General features: G+C 44.0%; 1 protein-coding gene across 1 annotated transcript in view; it reads left to right on the forward strand.

Annotated features, from left to right (window-relative positions):
• The first annotated feature begins 7,892 nt into the window (after window positions 1–7,892).
• Window positions 7,893–19,814, forward strand: part of LOC311365306 (dolichyl-diphosphooligosaccharide--protein glycosyltransferase subunit STT3B-like) — an 82,113-nt gene continuing 70,191 nt past the window's right edge. Inside the window, 1 exon segment of the mRNA XM_084484822.1 lies at window positions 7,893–8,345. Within this exon segment, the coding sequence (XP_084340948.1) occupies window positions 8,086–8,345 (260 nt within the window). The 5' untranslated portion in view covers window positions 7,893–8,085.

The raw sequence follows: 19,814 nt of genomic DNA on the forward strand, positions 1-19,814 counted from the left end.
GCCATCAGCTATAAGAGTGTGTGTCTTTCCATCGTTGGCTTGATTGGAGTCTTCTTTAAAAAGCTGTTGTTTGTAATTCAGCCTCTGAGGCCAATAGGTCCTGTGAGTCGATCATTATCTGTTTAAAGAGCAACAACAGTCGCACACAGATGGTGGACCAATGCAATGGTCAGTGGATCCAGTAGTGGACTGCAACCCTGGTTTGTGTGTGTGTGTGTGTGTCTGTGTGCGACATATCGATCTAAGCATGTTTAAACTTACTCTCATTCAAGGTGTCAATCAAACCCTATACTATATTTTCTAAATATTTTTATGTACAGCTTTATGTATTTATATATGCACTCAAAAATTTCACTAAATGATTGATGTGGCTGCACTGCAGAAAGGAGTTATATGATAAATATGCTTAAGGCATCATAGCCATACATTTAATCCATGTCTCAAGATGATTTATTTGATTAATTATACTATAATTTTAATATATATTTAATGAAGAACCTTGAATTATAAAACATTGTTCATTGCCTTTTCCAAACTGTGATTGGTGTATCAGGGTTTTCATCTGTCTTCATCTGTTCAATTGGCTTAATAATGTATAACCTTTTTTCCAATAGTTGCAGTTTGTGGTTCAACCACTAGAGGGCACGGTGGCTCTACTTGACACTGCAAGCAGCGCTCTCTGGAGACCTTCCTATACCTGTGGTATACCTTTTGTTTCAAAGTTAATAACAATTGAGTAATCCATTGATCTTTTCCTTCAATGTTGAAGGCTACGCTGGGGAAGATCTAATCCAAATAGTGACTCAAAGAATAGTGAAAATGAGTTGAAATAATTACTGCTGCTACTACTAGGTCCATGATTACTACTACTACTATCATAATACTAATTATAATAAAATAAAACTATTTTATCTGCTTGTTTGACTAAAGGCTCATATACCCAGATTCCCTGAGTATAATCCATTGCCTTCTATGATATTTCCACTCGATTTCCAAGGGAAGGTCTCCTGCTGCCATCTTATTCTATGAACATAATCATTGATGACAATAATCATCTGTGTTTTTCTCTGTAGACTTCACACACGCAGTCACTCTCGAACCGACACACGGTTTTGTCTTCTGCCTTTGAGTCATTCCTCCCCTCACCTCATTGTCTTCATGTTAGCTTGAATTGTAGCGTAGGGCCTCTGGGCCATGCAACTTTCATTATCATTTCCTCATAGCTATTCTTGTCAGTTGCACAATTGTGATACTCCCTAACCCAGTTAACCCAGTTTGGCAAGGTGTGTGTGTGTGTGTGTGTGTGTGTGTGTGTGTGTGTGTGTGTGTGTGTGTGTGTGTGTGTGTGTGTGTGTGTGTGTGTGTGTGTGTGTGTGTGTGTGTGTGTGTGTGAGAGAAAGATTTGATCCAGAACTACCCAGATGAACAAATTACACCTCTGCTACAGCAACAATTTTCACGCAATGACTATAAAGTAATAACAACAAAGCATGGCAGCTTGAAGTTGTTATCTCAAAGAAATCTCTCCTCGACGGCATCGACATAGCAACAACATCAGCTGTAATAGAATAACAGCAATTATAGTGATACTTTTGATAGAGACCATAGGCACCCGGCAAATTATCTTCATGCAGCAATCAACCAGGAGTTCCTGAGAGGAGGGGGGGAGAGAGAGCGAGTGGGGGGTGAGAGAGAGAGAGAGAGCGAGAGAGAGAGAGAGAGAGAGAGAGGGGTGAGATGTGAGAGAGGGGGGGAGAAAGGGAGGGTGAGAGAGAGAGTGCTGCCGGTGTCTTCAAAGCCATTACATCATCTTGTCCCTCAGACATGAAAATTGTGTTGGTACGTGTTGGGATGGTGGGACTTTGATGAACTAGCTTGTTCGCCATTCACTTCCTATTGTCTGAGTATACTGTGGTCACATGCCCACTCTTATTGAAATGTTGACTTTCAAAGTGGAATGTATTTTACCAAGACAACTTTTTAACATGGGATCAGTTTGTTGAAAGACAAACAAGGCCCTTGTGTGAAAGGGAGCGTACCCCCCGGGTCCTATGTCCCCTTTTTCAGAAAAAGGGTCCTATGTTCCCCGTTTTCAGGAAAAGGGTCCTATGTTCCCCGTTTTTCCCAAAAAGGGTCCTATGTTCCCTGCAATTCCTTAACGGGTCCTAATAATATTTAGAAAGGGCTTATTTTTTCCACCATAATTTCCATAATTGCCGAATTGCATGACATAAGACTATGCCTTCGCTGATTTAATTCAGCATTTTGTTACAGTAGATTACAGGCCACATGACGCGCATATCCAAATATGATGAGGAGAGATTAGGCTGTAAATTGTTGTATCTTGTATCTTATCTTACCCCATATGGAAAAAAACGTTTCCACAATCCACATGCTAATTCTATGCAGTTTCACACATATGAACAATCTTTCATATGTGTGAAACTAGCAACGATACGTCGGTGTAAAAAGTCAATTGCGCTGGGTGCAAGATAGGGCCCTTAGTTTGTTTATTATTAGTATTTATTAATAATATTAATAAATACTAATATAAATACTATATATTAATAATATATATATATATATTTTATTAATATTTATTTATTGTTTATTTATTATTATTTATTAATAGTATTTAGTGTATTCATTATTATTTATTTATTATTAGTATTTAGTGTATTTATTATTAGTATTTATTGTTTATTTAGTTTTGTTTATTTAAACTGTCCAAACGTGACAAAAACAAAAGCCAATTTACAGCCTAATCTCTGCTCATCTAGGCCTATTTGGATATGCGTCAAACGGCCTGTAACTGATGGCAATCAGCACTGATGGTGGAAAAATAAGAGACCGGGGAACATAGGACCCTTTTATTTTTAAAAGGGTCCTATGTTCCCCAGTCACATACAAATTGGGGAACATAGGACCCGGGGAACATAGGGATGACCCCGTGTGAAATAGTAAAGACTTAATGTTTCTTTCTATGTTATGCCTGAATGCTTTTCTCAGCAGAAGTGACGTTTATTGTGCTGTGAATATTGCAAAAATGTAATTAGTTTGTGGTTATCCATCTAAAAGTTGCTGGATAGTTGTACCTTTCTAAGAGAATGTAGGCCAGAAAGTGAGAGCCTCAGGTTATCACGGCTTGTTCATTCTTGAGGTTTTCTGCTGTTGTTTTGTTTCTGAGTACACAATTATCCATGGTGATGGCAGGAGTACTACGAATAATTAGACTCCTTTAAGAAGAACGTGGCCAAGAATCTCAACGAGCGTCATCTTGCTGCTGTTTCATTATTATTTCTCGCTCTCCCTCCACTTGTGTCCTTTCTTCGGCTCCTTTCCCTCATTTCACCTCTCGAGTCCTCATTTTCTCCTTGGAGGCACGGGCCTGCATTTTGAATTCATTTCATAGCCGTGAACAGCTATCGGTCAGGTGACCGTGCTGCAGCCACCGAGGAGCACAATCGATTGGTCGTGGCTGAAGCAGAGAGATGGCGGGGGGGCGGTGGGGGCCTCCGGCACTGCAATGAGTGCCGTCGAATGGAGCGATTTTGATCGGAAAGCGATGCGCAACCGGCCTATACAGGTTATCTCTCAAGAGTAAACAGAGTGCCAGAAAATGTATTGGCGCTTGAGGTGGATGGGGTCTGGAGATACTGACTGGCGAGGTGAAGACGTCTCGAGTCTGAACGAGAAGTTTAAAAACAGCTTTGTTTTTCTTAAGTGGCAATTCAGGGTAGAGTCCCCAGGTTGGCGAACAACTCGCCTCACTAAGGTTTTTGCTACTTGTGTGTGTGTGTGTGTGTGTGTGTGTGTGTGTGTGTGTGTGTGTGTGTGTGTGTGTGTGTGTGTCTGTGAGACCATGACCGCTGTATTCTCCCACATCTCCAGCCGTTTGTCCTATATATATTCATAGGACATATCGGGATAAAACGGTGCCCGGGCTGTTATTCTGTCAGCACAATGTGAAAACGGCTGTTTCTATATTGCTAGCATCAGGTTTCCAGAAGGTAGCCCGGCCAGGTATTCACTGTGTCATCATCTGTCAAGTTGTCTTCTGGATTTAGACAGACCATTTTCAGTCCACCTCAGAATTGGGGAGTGGGGGCTATCTGTCAATCCGTGGCAGCTAGAAAATTGGGAAGTGCACTTAAATGTTCCAACATATATCTCCGGAGAGTTTGGAAAAGTCGCGTTCGTCTATTGTCCATACGGCGTCCATTTTTCAGGTTTTAAATAATAAAACGACAACAGCATTCATCACACAGACACTGTCCAAGTCCAAACCACCGGCATTATTCATTAGTGGTATAAGTATAATTCTTCAGGGGGGAGCCTTGAGAGAGTAAAACTGACTGATCGTGTTACCCTTTCTGCACAACGGCTCAGAAAGTTCACCTTGTGTGATGGCAGACAGTGGTTCATTATTTACCATTGTCTCTGTCCAGGGGCCATCCTGCAATCCCAATCGTGCTAGAAAACGGTCCTGGTAAAGATCACCTGCTTAAAGTGAGGGTAGAGGTTGGTTGGGTGGGGGTGGAAATATGGCTCTGCAATTTGCCAAATTACTTTGGCACTATAGCGAAAGTACCGGGATGGACAACCACAATCAGGGCTTGAACCCCAGCAATCAATAGTGGAGAGAACTAGCATACAGGAGGGTGTAGTTTTGTGCATCTTGCTATCTCAAATAGGTATTTTAACCACAGCACACACAAATGCTGGGGCCTCACTCCTGAGTTTCTATCCGGTATCATAATTTACATTACCATATGAACGTACTCAAGTTTAATTTCTTGACATAGGGTTTTCTTCTTTTTTCCATTTTTTATGTGTGTCAAAACAATGAATTTAACTTAATATTTTTGTCATACATATTGTGTAAAATGACCTGATAATGGTGTGGTCTAATGTGTTGACGATGTACTGACTAAGTAAATGTCACAGCTGATGACATACGGTCAACATAGAGGAAGCCACCTTAGGTATCCGGCTAGCTAGCGCAACGTGGCCTTTACAAATGGCCGACAGTCGCCCCATCATGCGACCGCCATCAGCAGCTCACTGAGCCCGGGTGGAGCTGGTACCGTTCAATATACAGTTACCATTTGAGGCTGTGATTAGGAGCGATCCCATTCATGATGGGAAGTGCTTCACCGCGTGACATTGGCCGTCGGCGTAATGAGCCGTGATCTCCGCTAAACGGCGTGGCACTGATGACAGGACACAGGTGACTCACACCAATTAGCAGAGGAACACCCACTTTGTTGAAGAGGCCAGCCTGATTGGCAGTTCCTATTCTGATTCCGGACTTCGAGTAGCACTTGGCATTAAAGGAAAGACCGCGCTCATAGGGACAATTACCGATGTTGCGGGAAATTTTGTTCTGCATTGCATTTTCTGACACGTTCAAATGCAGCGTTGCCATTGTTCCATTGTGATCACGGTCTGCTCAGCGATTATACAAATAAATAGTTTGTAAGAGTAGGATCACACGCCTCATTGAGGTCCTTAGTGGTTTATAATGCAGATCCTTTTCTGTGTGTCAGTTTATGCCACGGCACCCCCCACAGGCAGTGGTTAATCACCCTTGGCAGCATTTAACCGGGGATCACTAACGCGCTCTTCTGGGGTCTGGTCTTCAAAGCATTCTATACGGAGATAAGTCATGCATGCTGCGTTGACTGTTGTTGATGGAACAGACAGAAAAGCTAATGTATTGCCCCAAATGGTTTATTCGTGTGTGTGTGTGTGTGTGTGTGTGTGTGTGTGTGTGTGTGTGTGTGTGTGTGTGTGCGGGTGTGGGTGAATACCTGTGACGACAATGGAGCAGGTTTACCCCATTAAAGAGACATTGTGGTTGAGCATCAATGAGCTGGATTTACACCTCACCTCATGATTTTCTTTGCTTTCATGAGCTTGGAATAACATGTATTTCCAGTTCTGCTCTGGGGTTGTGTTGGAATAAGAAAACACTATTGTGCATACATGGTTTGAAATCAATTAATGCATAAATGCGATCAATCCATTTTGGGGCAGTTCCACCCAGTCAGCCATCTTAACCAACGATCACTCAATCAATCCTGTTTTACAACCAGCCCCCCTATTCCTGCCTGGAAATGGAAGTTCCATCTACAACATGGGATTGTGAATTGCTTCCGTCAGATATGCATACTTTCATTCATACAGTTGCTCCAAGGGTGCACTTGTATGAGAGCACACACGATTGAGTGGTGGATTTAAGACTGTGCTTATGGTGAAGCTGCTCAGCATACAGCTTGGAGTGGCGGGGGGGGGGGGGGGGGGGGGGGGGAGGGGGGAGAGAAATGGTTGTCTATATACCAGCTCACACACTTCATCATTCTCAATAAAACATCCATGTAGACGACAGAAACAGTACTTGTTTCTGTCATTAACCACTTGGCACATCAAGACACACACACACACACACACACACACACACACACACAGACACACAAGCTTACAGACAAGCACAGCAACATGCTATAGAAAGTATAGAATAGTATAGAATAGAGCAGCTCCGCTTTCTATAGATCCCAGAGCAGCCCGCTCACTGTGGAGAAGAGCATAAAGCAGCTCCACTTACCCTGGAGTATAGCATAGTCCGGCCCACTCTGCAACAGATCCTATTTCCTTTGCGTTCCATTGTTAAAAGGCTATGGCCTTTTGACAATAGATGCGATAGACACAATCTTTACAGCCCGCATTTCCATCTGCCTCAAAGGTCAATGTATTAGGAGCCGGGCCGGGGGGGTTGGAGGGGGAGAGGGCTCACTGAGACCTTCATGATTGAGAGGCACATTGTGGGGGTGTTTGTGAACGTCTGTGTTCATGTGTGTATTTATGAGATTGAACTGAATACTGTCGGTTGTATGCATGTGTGGGTAGGTTTGAAATACGGGAACCTGTGCAGTGTGTGTGTTTTTTTGTGTGCAAGTATAAGTGTGTGTGTTTGTGTGTGTGTTGTCTTTTTGGATATTTGAGCGAGAGAGAGACAGAGACACAGACAGACAGACAGACAGACAGACAGACCAACCGATTGATTTTCTTCACTTTTAACTTCCACATCCCAAATGTATACACATCAAGCAAGATAAATATGTAGAGAGAAGGAGGAACAGGCAGACCGACAGACGGACGGGCAGAAATATTTCAGCCATCACATGTCCATACCTTGATATAACCCAAAGCTTGTCAACTGAATTATGAATCCTGTGGTGTGGCTTAACCGGGGGACAAAATAATGATGAGATGCATCAATCTCTATTACAGCTCGTGTCTGAGTAACGAACATCCAAGGGCAACAGAAATATTGTACACACACACACACACACACACACACACACACACACACACACACACACACACACACACACACACACACACACACACACACACACACAATCTCTCTGTCTCTTTTTGGTGTTTACCATCTTTCAGAAAAAAACATTGATTTTATTATTGATGTCTGGTTTACATCTTGTCCTTTATCCGATATTGCCTCTTCATGTTTGTGAGATTATTCCATGCATACAAAGTCACTGTAAAACCCAAGTGCCTTATTCATAGTCAGATGCGGAACAACTCAATTTCGTACACAAAACACGGTGGATTATCCTTCAGTCGATTTCAGACATAGTTTTGTTTAATTCTATTGGTTATCTCTTTTGTCTGTCTGCTCTTCCCTGCTTCTGGATTGGCCAATGGAGCTCGACGGCTCGGCAATCGCCGTTGGCTCCGCCCCATTGTACCTGTCGTTCTGTAAGAGGCTGGCAGGGTTTGCTATTGTCCCGCCCATCTCATCACTCCACCGGCATTCGGTCCGGCAGCGGGTTCAGCGTTTCGTTCTCACTCGGTATCTGGAGCATGAGTCCGCATTTGGGATGTAACGCCTGGTTCTCGCAGTAGCAACTCGGGTTTACGTCGTGACTTAATATTGTATAGACGGGTGTAAAAATAAATTGGACCTGAACTGAGGCGGTTGGAGGAGCGTAGTTGAAGCGACGGAGCGCGTGGCAGAGGGTGAGCTCCGGAGGATCTTGACACCGCACGCACCGAACAGAAATGGCGGAGCACCACACAGCCGGCGATGGCAAGCACAAAGTGTCCACGAATGCCGGGGGCTTAGTCCACGGCAACAGCAGACCCAGCACCATGGGCGGAGGAGGAGGTAAAGGAGGCCTGTCCGGCGGTCTGACACAGCCAGCGGGATGGCAATCTTTACTCTCGTTTACCATCCTTTTCCTGGCCTGGTTGGCCGGTTTCAGCTCCAGACTTTTCGCAGTGATCCGGTTCGAGAGCATCATCCACGAGTTTGATCCATGGTAAGAGAGCCGGTAAACTGTCGTTATTTCTAGGATAATAACATGTTTTGCCTGTAGACTAGTTTGGTTTAGCCAGCAGAAATGTATGATGTAGGCATTGGAATACTGTCGTTAAATGATTAATACCATCGACAAGGATGATGACCTGAATGACATGAAACGCATCGCCTTGCTTCGCCTGCACACGGGGAGTTGTCAACGTTACTTTTCCACTCTTAACTTTCAACTCTTCACTTTCTAAGGAGTTGAACACAAAAGCACTTGGTCGTTTGGGTAAATGCAACTTTTTGTTAACTTTGCCAGGCATCCCAATTGAGTTTGTTTAACTAGAAACCCGTTTGGTTGTCCCCCTACAATTTGCAGCCGGTGCAGAAGGCGTGTTTTTATGACAAAGGCGGATTATAATCTGGACGGTTCACCGGTTCCAGTCTGCTCTGTCATCGCTTTCTAGGATTATTTACCTTTCGGACTTGAGGAATACGAACAGCATTCTAGTATGGCTCTGTTTCAGTATAGTGCTCCATCTCTCTCCCCCCCCCAGCCAATTGTCAAATGCATTACTGCTGATGCATTCATTAATTATTTGCAACGACAGATGCTCAATCTCATACGTTTCCTCAATGTCAGTTGCACATTGAACAACATTAAAGATACTTGGGCATTCGGGAAAGCATAGAAGGACGAAAGATTTGCATGTTTATGGCCAACAAGCCCCAGATGACCTCAATGTGCAGCCTTGTGTAGAGTCACACAGATGCTGCTCATGTCAATGGAAGAAGTCCTCCAGTGAAGAACATGTTGGCATTATTTATATTTTGGTGATAAGAAAGGGTAGATTTACCAATTTAACTAATGTTGTTGATTTTAGTTTGATTATTGCTGTTACCCTTGATCAAAACAAGAATGTATTTTAAGGAAGAACTTTCTTCATCCAGCAAAATTAAATCCGGCTGGTAGGTCCCAGATGAGGCTTTGTTAGTCAACAAAAGCGTTTACTTTTACGTTACAATCATTATCCTTGCCCATCTCTCTCTAATGTTGACCTATATGTATGAGTCTGTTCAAGTCCCTTGTCGTTTTCTTTCAGGGAGGGAGGGAGTAGATACTACTTTTCATGAATTCTCACATGGGTGATTCAGAATGAAAGAGAATGTTGTTGTGTTGAGGTATATAATGAGGTATATAATGTATATTGGATTATTGGTTTTGGTTAGCTAGTGTTCCGTGTGGTTTAAACTGGGATCCTGTAGTCCCACTCGGACCACAGTGATTATTTTTGTCACAGTCACCGATGTTGCCAAGGCGCCATTATTTGTTCTTCATGTCAGCCCATCAAATTATCTGCTAATTAATGACGGGGGAGTATTGAATTAAAAATTTAACAAGCAGGAAGTTTGAATTCAAACGCTGTCTTTTTTTCAAAATTGAAATGTCAGGCCCTCTTTTTTTTTTTTATTGCACAAACATTGCAGATGTTTTCCCCTGATTGGACCATGCGTGTCTTGTGTTATTCTCTAGTGGCATGCTTTGTTGCTTTAACTGCTCTGCTCTGTTTAATGAGTAGCACAGAAAATGGGACTCTTTCTTTTGTGCCTGATGGAAGAAAAAAGTGTAGTGATTTCTGATGTAGGAACGAAATTGTGGGGGATGCTGACTACCTCTTACTTGCCCCCCGGGCCAAAACCTTTTCTCAAGTTCAGGAGCTGAGGATGGGTCCACGAAGAATACTGGGTCAACAACATAGCATAGGCAATATATATACTATCTGTCCTTTGCGGAGGCGTCTCTCTTTGCTCTTGGACCACAATATATTTCCAATCAAAGTTTGTTTTCTCTCGGAAGCATCCTGAAATTCCATCCCACAAATCCATGGAGGGTTTATAGTTGGCCTTAAGTATTTTCCTCCCCGTTGCTGCCTTGTCGTCAGCTCTGGTTATCAGAGGTCATTATGGGATAGCGAGGTGTTGGCAAGGGAGGAGATGAGGAAGTGCATGCGTGGGTTGGATAGAGTCAAGCTCCTTTTTACCTTTTGTTGTGTGTGGGCAATACTGACAGGTCTGCTCTGTCTGGGAGACAAAGAGGGGGTCGGTTGCTTTGTCTGGCAAATGGTAAACACACACGCTGCGACACACATTAACTCTCCGTACCTCACACACGCCTTCCCTCATTTCTCTCAGCCGCCGTATGAACAAACTGCGCCTCTCCGATTTCCCATTGCCATGGCGATAGGCCTTGCTTTGCTGGCTGGGCGTCTCATGCTGGCTTTTGATGCCTGGGCAGCGTGGAAGGACTCTCTCTAGGTGAGAGACTAAAAGGGAGAACGAGGAGTTTGGCACCGGAGGATGAGCATGGTCTGCTAGGCGGGTCCCGGGGGATGAAGTTGATTAACTTGGTATTGATCCTCCCTACGCCGTGATACGCCCCTCCCCCATATCTACCCTTGTTTGTCCGTTTGATCAGATAAAAGGCTGGTTATGAAAAATATAGCTTTTTATAAATTCCACTCCCACTCCTTGTCCATCGCACTCAGCTCGACATTACAGCATCAGAGTGGCTGGTGCAAACCCCCTGCTCTGAGTTACCTTGGGATTTAGCATTTGTGTTTGTTTGTGTGTGTGTGTGGGGGGGGAGGAAATCAAAAGCATGCGAATGATTGATCTACCATACGCCTGGCAACGCCCTGCCCAGCCGCTGAAGATGCCGCCGGAGAATTTCCAACCTCCACAACAAAAAAAATCCAGCATCCGGGCTGGCTGTCTTTGTGCACGACTCACTTCAAAATTGCAGACCACTTTTTACAGGAATCCTTTTCAGCCATTTTGGCTCGGTATTCACACTGCGTGATCTCTCGACGGTGGATAGAGTTTATAGCAGCTGTCATTTAAATTGGTCAGAGCAAAACTTGCAACATGACATGTCACCCCCACCCCCCCCCCCATCGTTTCTCTTCTGAGATAATGCTGCAGAAAAAGATTGATATAAACCACGGCAGTACTTTCTAGCCTTGGCTTCAAGACTTGTATATTGGTACTCATTAAACAAGCCCTTGTTTTACGATCTCTGGTAACCCTGAGCCGTAGTCGGTACTCAGTGTGTGCGGCGACGGTCTAAATCGTTCAGTGCACCCATGAAGCGAGACCGCTCACTTCCCCAGCCGTTATGGAGGAGAGTCTCAGTGCCAGAGGTACTCACCATATCTGAGACTCAGTTCCTTAATGTTTAATCCACACACACACACACACACACACACACACACACACACACACACACACACACACACACACACACACACACACAGCAACCACGTTCAGATCCCACAACCGTAAGGCTGTTGGGTGGGAGCCAGAACGCCAGCCCAGGTTCACCGTGTCGATGGCTGCTGCAAAGCCCTAAACAAAGCCAGGACCTGGGTGCAACTCCTAACTACTGTTTACCAAGCAGGGCCCTCCCGACGGGGCCGCGGCTCGCAGCCTGTGCAACCGTCCGTGCTGGAGAGGGACAACGAGCGTGCCAGACAGAGCTTGTCTCTGGGCACCGCCGATATGTTTTCACAGCAGGTTTTCTTTCACAGATCAGAATTGAGCTGGGGTACTTTGTTTGCTGGACAGTGAATGTGTTTTTTTGTTTTGACATATGTTTGCTATATTATATAGGGGAGGGATGTATCAGGGGACCCTTAATAATGTATATGTTGATTCACCTGGCTAATGCGCCTTAACTGCATCCTTAACTACTGTTATTTAATGCCCTTTGTGGGCTACTTATGGCCACTAATGTGGCCTACATACTCTAACCAGAAGAAGTTTAGATACGTTTATATATTCCTTGTGTGTCTATGGCAACCATGTACTAGTCTCAATTAATAATGAGAATATGGTCTCATAATTTATCTTGACTCAAGGTGTGAAACGGTAGAGCACACATCACCACCGCCACCATCACATCTGACACGGTTTCATATTGCCTCCTCATATCAGGGCAGCGAGTAGCTATAATATACTATCTATTTTCAACCATTGATCGTCGAGCCATGGCTTTTCTTATCAGGCCTTTGTCCGTGAGGAATATGTAAATGTTGAGCATGCATATCAACCAGTCAGGTGTCTGTTTACATAAATCAAAGAAGGACACCCATTTGGATCAAAGGGGTAGCGTGGGAGGCGGGAGGTTGACACTTGGGGATTCATCAGTGTTCATTTGGGGACAGGTGATGTCAAAGTAATTCCCTATTTTGCAGGGGTCCCGTTGTAGACGTAAACAGGGCAACCGCCCCAAGGTGACGTGGTACTTGTTAGCCGCTCATAGGCCACGGTGGCGATCGGCGGAGTGTGGAGGGGGTGTTATGGCCGTAGAGTAGCCTCATTCATTAGAGTGATGAATTGCCAATGCCACAGACCCGGGGGCTGGGATTATTTCCGCCTGCGTGAATGCTCGAGCATGATGAGCTGCACAACAAATTCAGCCTGCTTAGTGTTAGTGAAACAACCTAAGAGAGGTGTGTGTGTGTGTGTGTGTGTGTGTGTGTGTGTGTGTGTGTGTGTGTGTGTGTGTGTGTGTGTGTGTGTGTGTGTGTGTGTGTGTGTGTGTGTGTGTGTGTGTGTGTGTGTGTGTGTGTGTGTGTCCCCCTCTGGCGTCATGTCTGTTCATGCACGTCGGCGTCGCATTACAAAAATATCCTAAGAGGTGGCCTCGACGTGCCTTTTCCGAGGCCCTTCGATTTCCCGACACCAGCGACCACACACAACCCCACTCTGTGCGGAGCCCCATCATCTAGCGTCTTATTTGGAGGTAGTCCTATAATAAAGTTCCACTCTGTGTGGCTAATTTCATGTACAACATCGCTGGTAACACTCATACACAACGACAGTACTAAAGAGTATCACAAAGTTGACATGGCAGGGAGCACTGTGGATAACACATCCCACCTCTGCTTCCTAGAACTGTCAGCCCAATAGGCTATTTATTTTATCTTCCTTTTTATCTTCTCCGTATTTGAATCCGAGCTGAAACAGGTGGTTCACTTACACTTTCAAAGTTAAAAGGTATCTGAATAAGTGTGGTTCTGAAACTTGAAGCGCGTAGCATTTATTCATTGGGAAAACTTTGATCTTGAAAATATCTTAATCCCAAGGGCAGTACTCTTGCAAGCTCCCACCTCGCCAACCTTGAGCCAACCTTGACAACAAAGGCTTGTGTGTGGAAGGACGTACGTCTCTACAAACATCCTCCCACTAAACGGGGAAGCAGGGAAGCAAGCTGCTGTACCGCCTGCGTCCAGGCAGTATGCATCTACTCTGGTGTATCCGCGGGTCCATGACCACCACGGCCCATCTTCCCAGTTACCACTCAGATCGGCCCGATGTTCTCTCTCTGAGACGGACCTACTGGCGTAATTGACAGCTCTTCTATAATGGTCCTGGTCCCCTAACGGCGTGGTTTCTCTCAACATTCACACCAGCACTTCAAACCTCCATTTCACTCCTCTCTCCCCGCCCTGCAACCAGCCCCCTCATCCAGACAATATAAATGGAGATTTCATATTGGAAGTAAAAGATTCGGATTTGGGTTTGATTCAGTCCATCCCCAACTAATAATTCAAGGGTATATTTTAATCCTAATACAATGCATTTATTTTAGGGCTGTGTGACAATCCAGTAAGCACATTATGGTTTAATGGCTGTGATACCCTCATATCTCTTCAGACAAAAGATGCAGGATGATTGCATTTGCATCTGTCTGTTCCCAGCCAGCAGTTGCATAAACAAACAAAAAAAGGATGTGACAAGGTTTTAATTTGGCAGAAAGTCGTCAAAACCAATTCAGTCAAATGGTAACGGCGTACTCGCACTCCCTGCTCCAAACCAGCTCTTCAAAACTGTGGTGTGATGCCATCTAGGTTCTGCTATTAATCCCTTCATTGAGACCGAGCTCCCCCACTATTTATATCCTTTGTGTCAGCTTTGAGTTGGCCCATCATTCTCCTGTGGATTTTATGAGTTACCCCCCCCCCCCCCCCCCCAAAAAAAGGGTGTGTGTGTGTGTGTGTGTGTGTGTGTGTGTGTGTGTGTGTGTGTGTGTGTGTGTGTGTGTGGGGAACCTTTAGCTTATCTCCCCACCCCTAGCCTCTCCACTGACAGGCAGCATGGCAGGGCGGGTGCACATGCATGCCAAGAGGGAGAAGGTTTTTGGGAGAAGAAACAACTGTTGGCAGAGTGAAATAAAGTCTATCCCCACCTTTGTTTAAAAATAAGAAAATCCAGAGTTATTTCTTATGTTCGACTAGTGTGCGTTCCATAGAGAGGTGGACAATTATTTCATCGGATCCTCGGCCTCTGTTTGAATTTTTTATGCAGATGGAAAGACTTCTTTTAATAGAGCCTCATTTAATAAGTGGAAATCGCTTAAAGCAACTATGTCTAGTTTAAATAGCTGAAGTAGATTTAGTGCTCTTTTCCCCCTCTAATCCACCCACCCTCTAACTCCATGAATCAGTTTCCATTCTTCCAGCAAACCTAATAGTGGTGGATAAGCGCATGCTTACACCGAGGAAAGGAACCCCAGACATTATCTTGAAGGTCAAGCATTTGTGGACAACCTTCTCTCACCAAGACATTCCCCTTTATTCTGGCTTGTGATTTCAAATGTGCAGTGCAGTGATTCCCAACCTCTAGGTCCCCTGATGTGCATATTCTGGGGCATAAAAAATAGATATTTGATAATCCATTTTGGTAACTGCTAAATGATTCATAGCCTCAGGCTGACTACTACTGTACTATCAGTGTGTAGTACTGCAATGCCACAACGTTCACCAGGGCATTGCTATCACCGACAGATGTTGACTGGGTAAAACTGATTCATGTGGAAGCAGATGCACAAACGTAACCTTGAAGTTTGAGTGGAAAACATTTTTAGAGGATGGAAATGGGGTCAAGGGCAAAAGAAAATTGAGAACCTCCGTTGAGGCGGATATTGGCTGCCCCGATCTCTGTTTCAGTTTGCCCTAATGGTGATGGAATCAAGTTTCCATTAGCCAGATTCTTAGAGTTAATTGGACAGCTGTCTGTTTGCCATCTGTTGAATGCTTTGTGTATCGTCTAAAGCTTTTCCAATCGCATCCAACTTGGGGTAGTTATTTATTCATTAATTTCTGTGCATCCATATCAATATTTGAGTTGCATTCGCAATTGGTCATGGGCGTTTTCAAGCACGTGTTTTTGTTCCCCCCCAATCAAAGTGTGGGTGGGTGACTTGTGGGTGGGTGACTTTGTTTTTCTGTCATTTGTTTTATACTTAATCATTATGCCTCTATGTGCACATAGTTATTCCCTTCAAATCGAGGGGGGGTCCTTTGTTTTCTTTGCTCTTTATATTTTATAATCATTATGCCTCTCTGTGTGATTTAGTGTCTACATTGCTGGTCGAACACTGCAGCATATTTGGCTACCTTTCACTGTTCAGGACTTGTGTTTGTGTCAGACAGTGTTTCCCACAGACCAGGTAGCAATGTGTAGCGGATTTGTTGACGGGGGGGGGGGGGGGCGAGGCGCGATTACCGGCTGGGGGGGGGGCTAAAGCCCAGTTCAGACCAAAGATGAAACTCGCGATTCCTTGCGACGAGACGGGCTGAGACGTTCTAAAAACTGGGAAGTTAACACTGCTGCACCGGGCGGCGATTATTTTTATTTTGGTTGAGAGTAGGCTAGAGTTGCTGTGTTTCGCCATTCTCCACTACTTATGCATTGTAGTAATTCGCTGGAGCCTAGTTTGTTTAGATCCCGCTAGTTGGATACATTGCATTCTTTCGTAGTGGCGACTTCTCGACTGCAAGGGAAGCTCGGCTTCACCTAAAATTTCGAAAATTAAATAGTCAGATATATACTGTTGTGTTAACATTTCATTGCTTAAAAATGCGTTAGAACACGTCCATCTCGAAGACGAGTCCGTTCAGAATCAGCTGCTTATCGCAGGTCAACTGACTCGATTTCCTTCTCATACACTTACGTGTTTAATTTGCGTGTGTTTAGACAGATGGGCGCGCACCAAGCATCACCCGCATTCATTCATTCTATTAAATACTCACTCGCGGTAAAACTATGTTTTCTCACGATCAAATACTCATCAATCCTAAAAGTAATGGGCTTGTACACGATGTCTGGGTCAAGAACATATGTGTTTGCTGTACGGTGTTTGCAGATGCATTGATTTAAAAGTACAACTTACCGCTGTATCAGCTGTTCTTTCCCAAATCATTTAACCAATCATTTACCCTAAAACTAGATTTTGTTTTGAAAGCCTGGAATATACTTTGCTCGAATGTATTATTGTTATGATTATTATTTTAACGCATGGCATATCCTACTATACTTCATTCATGTTCATTCATGCAGCCCTATGGAAAAAAAATGTTTCCACAATCCACACGCTATTTCTATGCAGTTTCACATGTATGAATAATCTTTGACATCATAATATTTAACATGCAAGTGTGGTGCCTGGTTGCTGCGGGGGAAAATCAGCTTTGCGCCGGGTGCAAACTAACAACGACACATGCGTCAGTGTAGAAAGTCAATTGCGCCGGGTGCAAGATAGGGCCCTTCTGTTTGGCGCACATGGCTATTTTGCATACATGCACAGGACTGTCGGAATGGGAAAATGTCGGACTGGCAGCATTACGGGGGCGTGATTACGGGCTGGCGGAGTTACATTTAATAATCGCGTTCAAGTAAAAATAAATAAGAAAAGCGGAATCAATTTGTGGCGCCACACATTGGCCTATGTGTGGGAAACACTGACAGACATCGCTTTAGCTTCACTGACCATGGCCCATGGTTCCCTGTATGCCTACGGCAGCTGCAAATTTTGGCTTTCCAGCGGCAGTTTTCCTGCTGCGTTATTCCACCACTGTGCTTACGTTCATCCCCATCAGTCAATTCAGGAAATAATTATAACTTCCTCGTCTGGCTCTACATCAATTAGTAGGCATTGTTACAGGTAGCAAGAGCAGCAGCAGCCAGCCAGCCAGGCAAGGGCCACTGGTCGCACTGGCCATCACACTGGCCGTTGTCCTTCCCGCCCTGCAGAGACTAATGGATGTGGTGTGGAAGGTTTTGAGAGGGCCCAGGAGTGGGTGACAAACCAAGGAGGGCGGAATGATGTGTTTATGGCGGGCATGAAACGATGTTGAGCCGGGAAGAATGGCAGCTGCAATGGGTTGTCAATCAATGGAAGGTGAAGGAAGATGAGCCTGTCAGACACCTGTCAAATCATCCAAGTCCCCTCCCTAAAAAAGTAGTACACACTACTGGAGTACACACTGAGACAAAATGCATCTAGATTTTCCTTCTCGAGAGGGCATGGTGAGCAAAGTAACGTCAGAATATTGATTTTCCCCATAGTGATGGCCTAATGCTCAAGTACATTTTTGATGGGTGCAAACTACAATGCATACATGAAGTAAAAAATCTTCCTGCCTCAGCCACAGCAGTGGCTATGCATTCGCACAATTGCAAGACCTAAGTAGTTGGGTATATTCTACAACATTTTCCTTAATAGTCTTTTCATTTGTATTTAAATATTCTGTGTAATGTATTTTGAGGAATTGATCAAAGACGAAGGAAAATTAAATTTGATCACAGAATGACATTTAAAGTGTGACATTTAAAGAGACCGTTTTCAACACTTTTCATTCAGTAGTTGCAGAAAACGTTGGTGCTAGGCTAGCGAAAGTCAAAGGGAACTGCTAGTTTGCCAATAAAAACAGTTTTACCCACTCCATAGTACACCGAGGCAAACCAATTGTAACGCCTATCGATGTAAGTACATAAATATTTAAATGTAAATACGTAAATACATAAATGTAAATACAATTCTGTGTTGATAGAATAATGTTAGAAATAATCAGTCACTGTATCGCATTGCATTTAGTTTATAATCCCTGTAGTTGAAAGCAGTTAGTTTATAATCCCTGTAGTTGAAAGTAAACAGAAGCGCACTCGAGGTAATATCAGTCCGCCGCTGCCGTAGCCTGCTTTCAACTACAGGGATTATAAACTAAATGCAATGCGATGCAAGGGTAGTTTTATTTCTAACATTATTCTATCAACACAGACATTTACATAGATAATCTGGCGTTATAATTGGTTTGCCTTGGGTGTATTATGGAATGGGTAAAACTGTTTTTATTTTATCCGTTTTTATTTTATTAGCATTGTCCATTTTCTTTTAAAACTGAAGACCAGATGAGAAGCATGCAATGTAACCTGCATGTAAATGAAATACTACACTTTTATTGCCATGACCTGGTCTTGGTTCCCCATTAATTTAAGGTGTGTGTGTGTGTGTGTAACTGCATAGAAGATGTATTATTGGTTCACATAATGTTATGCAGAAAGGGCAAATGAGGTCATGAATACTGCACAGCAACCATTTATGGACCGTTTAATACAAACCTGCCCAGAGATTTTCAACAAAATTATCTATTCCAAATGTCAGGGAAAGCTATGGCAGGTTTTACCGGTGGTAACGGATATTTTGGAAGATGTCCCACCCACCCAGAACTGTCCCTCGTACTGAGAGTAGGCCTGTGACAGGTTCTCAACCCATTCTTGGAATACATGCAGCATTTCAGTCTGCATATGCACAACTCGTATGTATACAAACAGCCAATTATCTCATGCAGACTCTTCTTCATATTGTTCATTATGTTGTGTATTTTGTAAAAGCGACAAATAACATAATGGGTTGCTTTAGCTGGTCCTTGCATATAATGTGTTCTGGAGACACGAAGGCAAGATTTCCAAGTGATCATTAATCTCTGTGCTATTTAGCCGTGGCAGGTTTAGTGTCTGTTTTCCTCTGACTCGCCTTGTCCTCGGAGGTTCTGAATGCTCCGTTTTGGAATTCACACTTCTTTTTGCCATGCTGTTTTTGCTTTGGCAGGCCAAAGGAAAGCATCTACCCATGTACTTCTTTGTGGTTGTTGTTGTTGCTGTTAGGGGTGGCTCGATGCAGCAGCTTGACAGGCCCACTCAATGCTTTTCTCCTCTGTCACTGGCCGCTCTGTGGTCATGGTGACACACGCTTCCCACGCAAAGCTCTTTTATTTCATCTCTTCCCTCCAAGAGCGATGGGCTTGGCATCAGTGTTTGTTATTGAGCGGGAGCTGTTGGTGTCTTGGACATCCCCTCTCGTGTACTGCACTATGTGGGGAAACTGGGGTTTCCTTGACACTGTTTAAAGGTGCAGTGTGCAGCATTGAGTGACATCTAGCGGAACGGACTTGGCAGAAATTATTCATGAGAGTATTCATTAGTGTATAATCCCATGAAATAAGAATTGAATTGTGTTTTCATTACCTTTGAATTAGCCCTTTATATCTACATAGAGAGCGGGTCCTCTTCCACAGAGTCTGCCACATTGGCTCGACCTTATCACTTGCGACAAATATTGGTGTGCACAATTCTATGTATT

This window comes from Micromesistius poutassou (genome assembly GCF_964030765.1).
Source record: "Micromesistius poutassou genome assembly, chromosome: 20".
In the NCBI taxonomy this organism is placed as follows: Eukaryota; Metazoa; Chordata; class Actinopteri; order Gadiformes; family Gadidae; genus Micromesistius; species Micromesistius poutassou.